A 14,783-nucleotide genomic window follows, 5' to 3' on the forward strand; every position below is an offset into this window, starting at 1 on the left:
GAGGGCTGCTCATCCTAAAGGCAGTGTTGCGAATGAAGGAGTCTGGCAGGAAAAGGCCTCATACTCATTGGTGGTGCAGAGAGCTGTTCCTGCCATATGAAAGATGGATATGGATATAAACTCAATCCTTGTATATGGGGACAAAATTAATAGTCCCAAAGGGTGTAAATTCTAATTTGCTGGGTTAGTTCCTGTTTTTTGTCTGTTGTAGATAATCTGGAAACAGGCAAAACAGCAGTGAAAAAAAAAAATTACATGAAGACAGACGTTAAATCTATATCTATACCTATATCTATATATCTATAATAAAGAGTTAAAACAGAAGAATATAGGAGTCTTTTATTCCATTATTCCCAGGTTTCAGCTATTATCTCTTTGGCCTTTTTTTTTTTTTTAATTCTATACTATTTTGCATTCATCTTACATGTCAGAAGTTTTAAGGATTCTAATATGAATGTAAGTTTTTCTTTTTTTTGGTAATGTAGCATATAGACAATTATTGGTATACACATGGATCCATTATCCCTCAGTAGTCTATGGCCCATAGATTAGTAATCATTTATCTAGACAAAGAGAAAAGGAAGTTTGGGTGTCAGAGACAGTGTTTTGGAGTTGAAAGAAGTTTTCTGGATATGAGAGAATGGGAGAGGAGAGAAAAAAGAAAATCTCATTATTGTGAATTATAAGTTGGACACACTTTAGTGATTATGAGTGACCAAATTAAAAATTGGGGTTACTTTTTTATTATTTTTGGTGGTGAGTGAGTATTATATCTCTGAATGGGATACAATGGCAAAACCAGATCACATAACATCTTGGGATTTATTTGGGTTGTACTTGATGTATGAATGTTAAAACCAGGTCTATACATTTTAGATCATTACTGAATTCTGCCAAGGTAAAGTAGGGTGGGGGGGGTTAAAGAATAAGGTTTCTCCTAGTATTAGTTTTCAGGGGGAAAACGTGAGGTCTCAGCAAGCACATGGAAAATATGAGGATAGGCTCTAAGTATAAAAAATTAAGAGAGTGAGTGAGACCTTCTCATTCCATTGGCCTAAACCAATGGTTCCTAACCCACAGGGCATGGTCCCCTGAGGGGCAATGGATCTTTTGCCAAGAGCCCAAGAATGTAAGCACATACTCAAAATTGTACACTGAATAAATAAAAAGTAAAACTACTAATATATAGGAATTCTTGGAACTTTTAACATTTAAAATGTATCTTAATACAGGATTAAAAAAAAATTTTTTTTTGAGACAGAGTCTCACTCTGTCGACAGGCAGGAGTGCCGTGGCGCCATCTTGGCTCACTGTTGCCTCCTTCTCCCAGGTTCAAGTGATTCTCCTGCCTTTGCCTCCCAAGTAGAGATGGGGTTTCTCCATGTTGGTCAGGATGGTCTCAATCTCTTGACCTCATGATCCGCCCACCTTGGCTTCCCAAAGTGTTGGGATTACAGGCGGGAGCCACCACGCCTGGCCAGGAATTTTTTTAAGACATAAACTAGTGATAATGGAATAAGAAGGACTAGTTTACCACTCTGTAAACGACTAGTAGGCCAAACAGAATAGATGAAAAAATGATGTTTATGCATTCAGACAACAGGCAGTGCAGGTCAATCATCCCCAAAAGGAATGAAACAAATGAGACAATGTCCAGGCCCCAGCACAGGGCAGGAAACCCAAACAGAGGCCAACAGCCTTGCTGAGATGAGGAGACAGCATTCCGGGATCAGGGAAGCCAAGGTGACTAGAATTTGAAAAGCAGAGTACCAGAGAGAAGGAAGCCACATGACAAGGAATCTCCAAAGCTCTGCCGAGGGGTCCCGTTCAGTGTCTGTGCAGACCTGGGAGGAAACCACCAAGGCTGGGGGAAGAATCACTGGGCAAGACCAGGCAGAACCATCCTCAGAGCTCACATATCCCTGGGAAGAGTTTGTGTTCACATCTGTAAAATACCAAAAGAAAAAACTGCCCACCTAGAATTCTGCATCCGGCAAAAACATCTTTCAAAACTGAAAGCTGCATAATCCTTTTCAGACACCAAAGCTGAGAGGATTCATCACCAGCAGATAAGCACTGTGAGAAATGCTAAAGGAATCCTTCAGGCAGAAGGAAAATGATACCCAAAATACATTTGGATCTACACAAAAGAGTAAGGAGCACTGGAAATGATAAGTGTGGGGGTAAGTAGATTATTCTTTTCCCTTTAAGGGAAAAGTAATAACAATGTACAGCTGTCCATTGCTATCCATAGGGTATTGGCTCCAGGACTCCTCACAGGCACCAAAATCTGTGGATGCTCGCATTCTTATATAAAATGGAGCATAGTTTGCATATCACCCATGCACATCCTCCTATATATATTAAATTATCTCTAGATTACTTATAATGCCTAATATATCACATAAATGCTATCTAAATAGTTGTTATATTGTTTAGGGAATAAGAAGAAAAAAATGTCTGTTTGTGTTCAGTACAGACACAATCATCCATTTTTTTCTCCAGATATTTTTGATCTGTGGTTGTTTGAACCCACAGATGCAGAACCCACAGATACAGAGAGCCAACTGGATTAGGGGATTTATAAATTACATAGAGGCAGAATGTATGACAACAGTAGAATAAAGGCCAGGAGTGAATAAATAGATGTATACTGTTGTAAGGTTCTTACACATGAAATAATATTGTTTGAAAGTAGACTATGATAAGTTAAAGATTTATATTATAAACCCTAGAGCAACTATTAAAGATAACAAAACAGGCTGGGCATAGCAGCTCACACCTATAATCCCAGCACCTTGGGAGGCTGAGGCGGGTGGATTACATGAAGCCAGGAGTTCTAGACCAGCCTGGCATACATGGCAAAACCCTGTTTCTGCTAAAAATACAAAAAAATTAGCCGGGCATGGTGGTGGCTGCCTGTAATCCCAGCTACTCGGGAGACTGAGGCATGAGAATCACTTGAACCTGGGAGGTAGAGGTTGCAGTGAGCCAAGATCACACTACTGTACTCCAGCCTGGGACAGAGAGAGAGAGACTCTGTCTCAAAAAATAAAAATAAAAAACAACAAAACAAAGAGGTATGGCTAACATATCAGGAATGGAGATAAGATGAATTTACTTAAAAACCTCAAATACTCCACAAGAAGGCAGGAAAAGAGGGAAAAAAAAGATAAGACAAATAGAATTGAAGAGCAAACTATATATTTAAACCCAAATGTGTTGATAATCACATCAAATATAAGTAGCCTAAAACCACCCAATAAAAGGCAGAGAGTGACATTGCATTAAAAAAGCAAGACCCAATTATATCAATTAAAACCCCAGTTTAAATAAAGAGACACGGTGCTTACTTCAGTAGCACATATACTAAAATTGGAATAATACAGACCAGACTACTAGCATGGCCTCTGTGCAAGGGTGACATACAAATTCATGAAGTGTTCCAATAAATAAATAATATATAGGGCCGGGCGTGGTGGCTCACGCCTGTGATCCAAGCACTTCAGAGGCCAAGGCGGGCGGATCACCTGAGGTCGGGAGTTCAAGACCAGCCTGACCAACATGGTGAAACCCCATCTTTAAAATAATAATAATAATAATAATAATAATAATAATAATAATATAGACACAGAGAGGTTAACAGTGAAAGAGTGGAAAAAGGTATACCATGCAAATACTAAAAAAATACTTTAAAAGCTGTAGTGACTATGTCAATATTGATGTACGCTGAAGAGCAAGGAATATAATAGAAACAAAGGGCCAGGTACTGGTGGCTCACGCCTGTAATCCCAGTGCTTTAGGAGGCCCAGGTGGGCGGATTGCCTGAGGTCAAGAATTGGAGACCAGCCTGGCCAACATGGTGAGAACTCGTCTCTACTAAAAATACAAAAATTAGCCAGGTGTGGTGGTAGGTGCCTGTAATCCCAGCTACTCAGGAGGCTGAGGCACAAGAATCACTTGAACCTGGGAGGTGGAGTTTGCAATGAGCTGAGATGGTGCCACTGCACTCCAGCCTGGGTGACAGAGCGAGATCCCATCTCAAAAAAAAAAAGAAAGAAAGAAAGAGGGCTATTTCATAAGGATAAAAGTCCAAATGTGGGACCAGGTAAGGTGATTCATGCTGTAATCCCAACACTTTGGGAGGTCAAGGTGGTAGGGTTGTTTGAGGGCAAGACTTGGAGACCAGCTTGGGCAATATAGTGAGACCTCATCTCTATAAAAATAAATAGTAAAGGTCAAATTTTGTTTTTTGAGACAGAGTCTCGCTCTGTCGCCAGGCTGGAGTGCAGTGGCACAATCTTGGCTCACTGCAACCTCTGCCTCCCGGGTTCAAGCAATTCTCCTGTTTCAGCCTCCTGAGTAGCTGGGACTACAGGCGTGTGTGCCCAGCTAATTTTTGTATTTTTAGTAGAGACAGGGTTTCACCATGTTGGCCAGGATGGTCTCAGTCTCTTGACCTTGTGATCCACCCACCTCGGCCTCCCAAAGTGCTGGGATTACAGGCGTGAGCCACCACGCCTAGCTGTAAAGGTCAAATTTTCAAGAGTATATAAACAATCGTAAATGTGTATGCACTTAATTGCAGAGCTTCAGAGTATTTGAATAATAAACCTATAAAACTGAAATAAATAGACATAACTGGAGAGATACAGCATGCTCATTAATTGAAAGAATAAGTATTATTAAGATGCCATTTCTCAGTGCTGGGTAGGTAGGAAATTGGTGGGTTGGAGTTTGTGGTGGGTACTTGGACCCAAACTGGAAAGACACTCAGGGCTAATAGTGACATCCAGGACATTCAACCCCCAAAGCAGCAGCCGGTGATACATATCTGTCGAGAATGTCACACAGAAAATGAAATAAAATCCAGGGATCCAAGCAGATGTAGAGAATATGGATACAGAATAATATTCAAGAAAAGGACTGAAAGATTGGTAGGTTTTGATGCTCAGTGAAACCTGGGAATTCAGAGGAATGTGTTCACTTATACTTGAGTTTCCCTCTCAGTGTTTCTTGCTGTATGGCTTTTGGTTTTGTACACAGTAGTTCTCTTTTATCCTCTGGGGATACATTTCAAGACCCCCAGTGTACCCCTGAAACCTCAGTGCCAAACCCTTTACACACTTTTTCCTATATATACATAAGTATAATAAAGTTTAATTTCTAAAGCACAGTAAGAGATTAATAACATTAACAAAATAGAACAATGTTAACAATATACTGTAATGAAAGTTATGTGAATGTGGTTGGTCTCTCTTGCTCTCAAAATATCTTACACAGTACACACCTATTTTCAGATTGTGGTTGACTACAAGTAGCTGAAACCACAGAAAGGGAAACACCAGATGAGGTGGGGGATTACTGTATTTAGGAATACAACTATATACACATAGATTTCATTTTATTTTATTATTATTTTTTTTTGAGATGGAGTTTTGCTCTCATTGCCCAGGCTGGAGTGCAATGGTACGATCTTGGCTCACTGCAACCTTTGCCTTCCTGGTTCAAGCGATTCTCCTGTCTCAGCTTCCCAGGTAGCTGAGATTACAGGCGCCCGCCACCACGCCTGGCTAATTTTGTATTTTTAGTAGAGATGGGGTTTCTCCATGTTGGTCAGGTTGATCTTGAACTTCCAACCTCAGGTGATCCAGCCTATTTTATTTTCTTTTTAAGACCATGTTGTATGTAGATATCTACTAATACTTTGTATATAGCATTTTTTGTTCTATTACATAACTTTTAGTTTTATTGTATATATAATCTGACACACAATAAAGGGTAAAATTGCTTCCCCAAACCATACTTTTAATCAAAACCTAGAATCATCTGCAGTTTTTGTTAAAAAGGCAGGTTTCTAAAATCCTCTGAAGTTCTGATTAAATAAATTCCTTGGAAACCACACACACAAAGATGCTGTTTTTTCCAGATTGATCTTTAGTTTCAAAACAACGCCAATAAAAATTAAAACAGGCTTTTTTGTAGAGATTGACAAACTGATGCTAAAACTATATGGACCATAACAAGGAATATAAAAAACATTTCTGACAAAAAATTGAAACACATTATCTGATTTCAAAATTTATTATAAAACTGAAGTTATGGCTGGGCGTGGTGGCTCACACCTGTAATCCAAGCACTTTGGAGGCCAAGGCGGGCGGATCACCTGAGGTTGGGAGTTTAAGACCAGCCTGACCAACTTGGTGAAACCTCGTCTTAAAAAGAAAAAAAAAATTAAAAAAAAAAAAAACTGAAGTCATTTAGACAGTATGGTATTGGCAAAAGAATAAACATACAGATCAAAGAAACAGAATAGAAATTCTAGAAGAACCACACATGGGTGGCCAATTGATTTTTGGCTAAGGTGCCAAGACAATTCACTGGGGAAAGAATAATCTTTTCAAAAAAGGGTGCTGGAATGATTGGATACCCATATGCCAAAAAACACAAAACATGAAACACCAACAACCTCAAATCTTACTTTATGCCATATACAAAAATAGACTCAAAATGTATCAGAGACCTGAACATTAGAGGAAAACTGTAAAGCTGTTTAAAGAAAACATGAGAAAATCTTTGTGACCTTGGGTTAAGCAAATATTTTTTAAAATAGAACATAAAACACATGAACTATAGAAGAAAAACATTGGTAAATTGGGACTTTATTAAAACCTTTCTCTCTCCAAAAGACATTGTTAAGTAAATGAAAAGGAATGGCTGGGCATGGTAGCGCATGCCTATAATCTCAGCACTTTGGGAGGCCGAAGCGGGCAGATCACCTGAGGTTGGCAGTTTGAGATCAGTCTGGCTAACATGTTGAAACCCTGTCTCTACTAAAAAATACAAAAATTAGCCAGGTGTGGTAGCGGTGCCTGTAATCCCAGCTACTTGTGAGGCTGTGGCACAAGAATCTCAGGAGGCGGAGGCTGCAGTGAGCTAAGATAGCACCGCTGCACTCCAGCCTGGGCAACAGAGCAAGACTCTGTCTTAATAACAATAATAATAATAATAATAATAAAGGAATGCTATGGACTGAAAGATAATATCCACAAAATACAGATCTGATATAGAAGTTGGATCCAGAATATAGGATGAACTTTTACAACCCAATAATAACACTTTACCAAAGAAGATAAATGGACGACGAATAAGCACATGAAAAGATGCTCATGTTATTGTTAGGAAAATTCACATTATATAAATTAGTCTTATTAGTATAAAATAGTTCTACAACTCAGTAGCATGAAAACATACAACCTGATTTTTTAATTATTTTGAGACAGAGTCTCACTCTGTTGCCCATCCTGGCGTGCAGTGGTGCAATCTCAGCTCACTGCAATTCTGCCTCCTGGGTTCAAGCTATTCTCCTGCCTCAGCCTCCCCAATATCTGGGATTACAGACATGTGCCATCATACACAGCTAATTTTTGTATTTTCTTTTTTTTTCTGGGGTACATGTGCAGATCATGCAAGATTGTTGCATAGGTACATTCATGGCAAGGTGGTTTGCTGCCTCCATCGCCCCATCACCTATACCTGACATTTCTCCCCATGTTATCCCTCCCCACTCTCCCTCCCACTAGCCCCCCAACAACGGACCCTGGTGTGTGATGCTCCCCTCTCTTTGTCCATGTGTTCTTATTGTTCAACACTCACCTATGAGTGAGAACATGTGGTGTTTGATTTTCTGTTCTTATGTCAGTTTGCTGAGAATGATGGTTTCCAGGTTCATCCATGTCCCTACAAAGGACACAAACTCATCATTTTTTATGGCTGTGTAGTATTCCATGGTGTATATATGCCACATTTTCTTTGTCCAGTCTACAATTGATGGGCATTTGGGTTGGTTCCAGGTCTTGCTATTGTAAACAGTAGAGACGGGATTTCACCCTGTTGGCCAGGCTGGTCTTGAACTCCTGAGCTCAAGTGATCCCCCTGCTTTGGCCTCCCAAAGTGCTGGGATCGTGGGCACTAGCCACTGCACCTGGCCACATGTAACCTGATTTTAAAATGGGCAGGCCCACCTTCAGCCTGGTGTGTGGTGAGAGGTCCTGGATGGGCCGGGGCACTGTGATTGCAGAAGAGGCATGGGGTGCAGTCTTTAAAACATAACATAAAAATAACTTCCAAAAGAGCTCTGGTCATCCTGGCTAAAGGAGCAGAGGAAATGGAGATGGTCATCCCTGTAGATGTCATGAGGTAAACTGGGATTAAGGTCACCGTTGCAGGTCTGGCTGGAAAAGACCCAGTACAGTGTAGCCGTGATATCTTCATTTGTCCTGATGCCAGTCGTGAAGATGCAAAAAAAGAGGAACCATATGATGTAGTGGTTCTACCAGGAGGTAATCTGGGTGCACAGAATTTATCCGAGTCTGCTGCTGTGAAGGAGCAGGAAAACCAGAAGGCACTGATAGCTGCCATCTGTGCAGGTCCTACTGCTCTGTTGGCTCATGAAGTAGGTTTTGGAAGTAGTTACAACACACCAACTTGCTAAGTACAAAATGATGAATGGAGGTCATGACACCTACTCTGAGAATCGTGTGGAAAAGGACGGCCTGATTCTTATAAGCCGGGGCCTGGGACCAGCTTTGAGTTTGTGCTTGCAATTGTTGAAGCCCTGAGTGGCAAGGAGGTGGTGGCTCAAGTGAAGGCTCCAATCGTTCTTAAAGACTAAAGCAGTGAAATGTGACGAGTTAGGAATCCATTCTCACTGTGTTTGCTCTAAACAAAACAATGATAGGTTAATGTGTTCAGAAGCCACCTTCGTTACTGCTTTTGCAGAAGTAGAGTTGTGCAGTCACAACTACACAAAGATTTATCAACCTACAAATTGTGTCTGTACATTTCTAAGCCTTGATTGCAGAATGAACAGGGCATTTAGCAAACTAGAAATAAAAAACGAAAATGGGCAAAGCAGGAGTTCAAGACCACCCTGGGCAATATAGTGAGACTCTATCTCAAAAAAAAAAAAAAAAAAAAAAAAAAAGCAGGGGCAAAGGACCTCAACTGACAATTACCCAAAAAAAGACATAGGGCACTCTGGGCCACTCTGCCTATGGGACAGTCCTGCTCTGTCAATGGAGCAGCCATTCTGTTGCACACTGTTCCTCTAATAAACTTGCTTTCTTAAAAAAAAAAAGACATAAAGATGGCCAATAAGTATATGAAAATGTGTTCAACATCATTAATCATCAGGGAAATGCAAACCAAAACCACAACGAGCTGTCCCCTCACACCTGCTGGAAGGGCTATTATCAGAAAGACAGGCGATAACAAGGTTATGGCAAAGGTGTGAAGAAAAGGGAACCCTTATACACTATTCATAGGAAGGTAGATTAGCACAGCCATTGTGGAAAATAGTATAGAGGCTCCTAAAAAAATTAAACATGAAATTACTATGACCCAGGGATTCTCTTCTGGGTATATACCCAAAGGAACAGAATTGCCACCTTGAAAAGATATCTGCACTCCTATGTTCATTGCCATATTACAGTAGCCAAGATACAGAAATAACCGAGGTGTCCATCATTGGACAAATGGATAAAGAAACTGTGGTATGTACAGTCATGTGCTGCATAACAGTGTTTCAGTGAGTGATGGGCCACATATACGACCGTGGTCTCATAAGGTTATAATACCATATCTTTACCTTTTCTATGTTTAGATACACAAATATTCACCATTATCTTCTGACGCCCAACAGTATTCAGAACAGTCACATGCTATACAGGTTCATAGTCTAGCAGCAATAGGCTACACCATATAGCCTAGGTGTGTAGCAGGCTATCCCATCTAGGTTTGTGGAAGTATATCCTATGATGTTCACACAACAAAAATTGCCTAACAACACATTTCCCAGAATATAGCCCCATCACTGTATCTATAGTGGATATTATTCAGCCTTAAGAAAGGAGGAGATCCTGCCATTTGCCACAATATGGTTGGCCCTGGAGGACATTAGGACTAAGAAACTGAAAGCTTTTTTTTTTTTTTTTGAGACGGAGTTTCGCTCTTGTTACCCAGGCTGGAGTGCAATGGCGCGATCTCGGCTCACTGCAACCTCCGCCTCCTGGGTTGAGGCAATTTTCCTGCCTCAGCCTCCTGAGTAGCTGGGATTACAGGCATGCACCACCATGCCCAGCTAATTTTTTGTATTAGTAGAGACGGGGTTTCACCATGTTGACCAGGATGGTCTCGATCTCTTGACCTCGTGATCCACCCGCCTCAGCCTCCCAAAGTGCTGGGATTACAGGCTTGAGCCACCGCGCCCAGCCAGCATTTTAAAGGACTAGCAACTATTTGTGTTGAGAGAGTGGATTGAATCTCTAGAGGTAACTGGGCTAAATTAAGGTAGGGGAACTAGAAAAGAGGCAACACCCTCCCTGGATAATTGGGGAATTAAAGAGACCTCTAACTAATTTGAAAGAGGCACATCCTTGCCCACAGGCAGAATGGATTAGAAGGCTTGGATAGAGCCATACTGTGCCTGTAGTGAAGTCTCTTCCATGTTTTTTGTTGCTTTGATAAAATGGAAACTTTCAAAATAAAGATGACATTAAAGGGGCTCAGCCAGCTGACTCTGAGCTGGTATAAGAGAGAGCAAACCTACCAAGGGCTCAGAGCTTGGGGTGGGCAGGAAATCGGGCTTGAAGACCCTCCTTCTGAACTTTGTGCTCCTTTTTCATCCTCATCACTTCCGCTTCCCTCCTGCAAAAAGCCCACCTCTGCCCATCCTGGGTCCTATGACTTTTCTCTCCCTCAACAGTCGGTTCCTGATTCTGGTCCCCAGCCCCCAGCAGCGCCTGCCCCCTTCCCACCAGGGCCCCCCATGATGCCACCACCCTTCGTAAGTTTTATGTCTTTCCCTGGGCTTGGCTTTTCCAGCCTGCACCCCCGACTCCCCAGCCCCTAGCCACTGCTGCATCACCAGCACAGTTTTTGTGTAATACCCCTTTTGTTGCCCTTGGAAGAGGGATGGTTTTACTTGGGCATTGGGGTGGGGAGAGCTGTTGTGAAGCTCTCAGTACATGACATTGACAATTCCCCCTTTGTCTTTTTGACCTTAGGACACACTGGGGCTGGAGGTAGGAGAAGTGGAAGGGAAAGGACCCCATTAATGTGAGGGCAGGGTGGAACTCTCTGTCTCTTTCACTACTCCTTACCTATGCTCTTTAAATATGCCACAGAATTCGGGCTGGAATGGTATTGGTGGTTATGAGTTGGAGACAAAGGGATGGGAGGCAGGGGGCTGGGGTATTTGGGTACCTGGATACATGCCTTCTGCCCCTTCATCTGAGAGGCCTCTTTTGGGGATAATTGCTGAAGAGGTGGAGCCTTCCAGTCTCAGTCTGGTGCTGTTAAACTTCCCTTCTCCCTTTCCATTCCCTCCTCAGTATTTATTCCACATAAAGCGTATGTCCATACAAAGAATTATACCTCATAGCTTCATTTGTAGTAGCCCAAACTGTAAACAACTGAAATGTCCATCAAAAGGCAACAGTATAAACAAACTGTAGTCATATCCATACAATGGAGATTACTCCACAATAAAAAGAAATGAACTATTGATACATGCAATACATATGATTCTCCAAATAACTACTGAAAGCAGCCAGAAAATAAAAATACTGTTTTATTTCATTTCTATACAATTCTAGAAAATGCAAACTAATCTGAATTTACAGAAATAAATCCGAGGTTGTCTTGGAAAGTGGGAACAGTACAGGAGCAGGGGATCACAAAGGAGCAGGAGAAAGAAAATAAAAAAAAGGAGCAGGAGAAAACTTTTTTGGATAATGGGTATAGCCATTATCTTGATTGTGGTGATGGTTTTATGGCAAAACTTATCAAATTGTTAACTTTATGTACAATTTACTTTGGGAGGCCCAGGCAGGCAGATCAGTTGAGGTCAGGAGTTCAAGACCAGCCTGGCCAACATGGTGAAATCCCATCTCTACTAAAAATATAAAAATAAGCTGAGTGTGGTGGCACATATACTCCCAGCTACTCTGGAGGCTGAGGTGGGAGAATCGCTTGAACCTGACAGGTCGTGGTTGCAGTGAGCTGAGATCGCGCTACTGCACTCCAGTCTAGGCAACAGAGCGAGACTCTGTCTCAAAAAAAAAAAAAAGTGCAGTTTACTGTATGTCAATTATACTTCAGTGAGTCTAAAAAGAAAATTTAAAGATCTCTGATAATTCTAAGTAAAATTTGATTTTATTTCCTGACATCTTTTTATAAGATTTGCCACCTTTGCAAAGTTGGTTATTCTAATTCTGAGAAAAAAAGTGTAGCCAAAATTATTTATGAAACTCAAATTCAATGTTGCCACTAATAAGGAATAACTCTAGCATCCATGAAAACAAAGAGTTACAGGAGAGTATCAGAAAAATCTTACAGGCTTTTGCTGATCTCAATCCTCCCTTTCCTTGCTATTGTCTGTTAATCTCAGTGGGTTCTACCTGAGAGCCTAGTGTCCTGAGCATGGTTTTTTTTAATGTGCCTATATAGGAGGCTGAGAGTCCTTCTCCTTTCCACCTTTACCCTTACACATGACTCAGGTGATAATGAGGAAAGGAACAGAACCTGCAAACTTCACCACAAATTCTAAGACACTTGAACTGAGAGTCAAAAAGAATATAAATAAATAAATGCTTCTGAAATTTTGAGCACTTCTAAAATTTAAATATACTAATTTGCTATCACAACATATGCAGCCTAGAATACCACAGTTAGTGAGAAAAGGATACAGCTTAATATGCTTCCATATTAGAGAAAAAAATTCACCTGATTTCACCTGTTAGCATGTTTATGATAACATGAACTCACAACCTTTAAAGAAAAAAGTTGCCTTTCTGCATTTATTATGCCATCATGCCCAGCTAATTTTTGTATTTCTGGTACAAAAATGGGGTTTCACCATATTGGCCAGGCTAGTCTCAAACTCCTGACCTCAAGTGATCCACCCACCTTGGCCTCCCAAAGTGCTGGGATTACAAGTGCCCAGCCAAAATCTTCCGCAGTTTAAAAGAAATTTATTTATATATCTATAAATAAATAAATAGAGAGACAGAGAGACAGGGTCTCTTGCCCAGGCTGTTCTCAGACTCCTGAGCTCAAGCATTTCTCCCTCTTCAGTCTCCCAAAGTGCTGAGATTGCAGGAGTGAGCCACCACACCCAGCCAAAGGCACAAATATTAACAGATTCAAATTCATTTCTTCCCAAGACTTACAACCTCGGAGAAGCTCTGGGCATGTTGCCAGCCCTTCCCATCTTATCTCAGTTCAGAAGGGTCATATACTGAATAAAATTATATCAAAAGTACTTCATGTCTAAAGTAGTATATCTAAATTACATCTAAAGCTAGTTAATACCTACTTTTACCTAGTTAATGCCTTGAACCTATTTTAGTTCTATGTACTTTGAAACCTTGGATCACCATGGACGTAATGAAACTTCTAAAGTTAGTTAACTAAGTTCATAAAGATACAGTTAGTGAAAGTCAAATTCATACTCAGGATACTCTACCTGCCCAGGTAATGTGCATCCATAAATTGACCTCTTAAGTGAAATTTTCAAAAGAAAATTATTTACCAATTTATCAATTTTTTTTTTTTTTTTTTTTTTTTTTGCTGTAGAACATTTACCAGCAAATGCTCTGTAACAATAAATGTTTTATGGCTCAACTGAGTATTTTTTATTTTCTCCTACAAGAGTATGTGCTCAAGTAGACAACCATTTTTAAATCCTATTCTAAACACCACTTGTGTTTTTGAAAAGCACAAGCTCCAAAGGCACAGCTTTTCAAGTTTTTAATCTGTTAGAGCAACAAGACTAGTTAAAGCATGTTAAAAGAATTATACTTTAAAAGCCATTGTAATACTTAATTTTCCTGTCTCTAATCTGTCTCCCTCTCTTTAAAGAGCAAAGCCAGTGAGAATTAAAGGAATTCCCAACCCCTACCTTGTCTAAAACCTCAGCTATTACACAACATGTGGTTGAAGATGTGCTGAATCCATTGTGGATTTGAAAAGGTCCTTCAGCCTCACTGCCACACCTAATAGAACATCCCAAATGTCTCATTCCCAGAGTTTGTCTTGGTCTGTCCTACCAGCTGGACGCAAGATCCAGTAGTTTCCTGTTTCAATTTCTATAGAAAGTCTTGAGTGCCTCTGCCCCTCTGGAGTGATCATTTAAATTTATTGTCCAAATCCAGACACTTTTGAAAGTGAAAGGAGATACTAATAATCATTATGTCTGGACAACAGGCACAAACCAAACCTATTCTGAGCAAAATGGGAGATATTGTCACCCTAGCTAGAGCTAATAAAAGTAACCAGGAAATTGTAAATCTGCCCATTTACAGATTATTATCTCTTTCAGTCTGGTATGCCAGACTTCCCATAATTAATCAAGGTGGTAATGGACACAGTCCATTGAAACAATTTTCCATTTTTATCTACAAACCATTTACAATTCCCTCTGCCAAGGGTGGTCCTATTGCTACACTGGTATTCCAGGATCATATTTTCTCCTGCAGTTTATCTATGTCTCCTTCAAATTAACCTAGTGATTAAGGTCTGGAGTCTTTATATTAGTCTCACTTCTGACACCAATTTGTATTATTTGTATTGTGAAGCAGGAAAGTGATAAAAAGACACTAACAGGATGGGAAACATTTCTAATAGAAAAGTATATGAAATGCGCAGAGATGATCCTAAAAATGCAGGGAACAACATAGTATGCTGGAGGCACAGGGTTTACAAATTCTTACAAGGATGAT

At 40.4% G+C, this 14,783-nt stretch overlaps 1 protein-coding gene, 1 non-coding gene and 1 pseudogene across 2 annotated transcripts in view; all 3 read left to right on the plus strand.

The window, feature by feature from the left end:
- LOC105709463 (plasma membrane ascorbate-dependent reductase CYBRD1) overlaps nt 1-14,783 on the plus strand; it is a 103,901-nt gene that overhangs the window by 22,424 nt on the left and 66,694 nt on the right. The window contains exon 3 of the mRNA XM_064377037.1: nt 2,038-2,183. Coding sequence (XP_064233107.1) covers nt 2,117-2,183 — 67 coding nt within the window. The 5' untranslated portion in view covers nt 2,038-2,116. The remainder of the gene's footprint in view (nt 1-2,037; nt 2,184-14,783) is intronic.
- LOC135275496 (U6 spliceosomal RNA) lies at nt 3,346-3,455 on the plus strand. The gene has a single exon (XR_010343125.1). It is a non-coding gene; the product is annotated as a U6 spliceosomal RNA (small nuclear RNA).
- On the plus strand, nt 4,097-9,957 carry LOC105709377 (Parkinson disease protein 7-like; annotated as a pseudogene).

Source organism: Aotus nancymaae, unplaced genomic scaffold (assembly GCF_030222135.1).
Source record: "Aotus nancymaae isolate 86718 unplaced genomic scaffold, 86718_ANA_hifiasm-v0.15.2.pri h1tg000016l, whole genome shotgun sequence".
Taxonomy (NCBI): Eukaryota; Metazoa; Chordata; class Mammalia; order Primates; family Aotidae; genus Aotus; species Aotus nancymaae.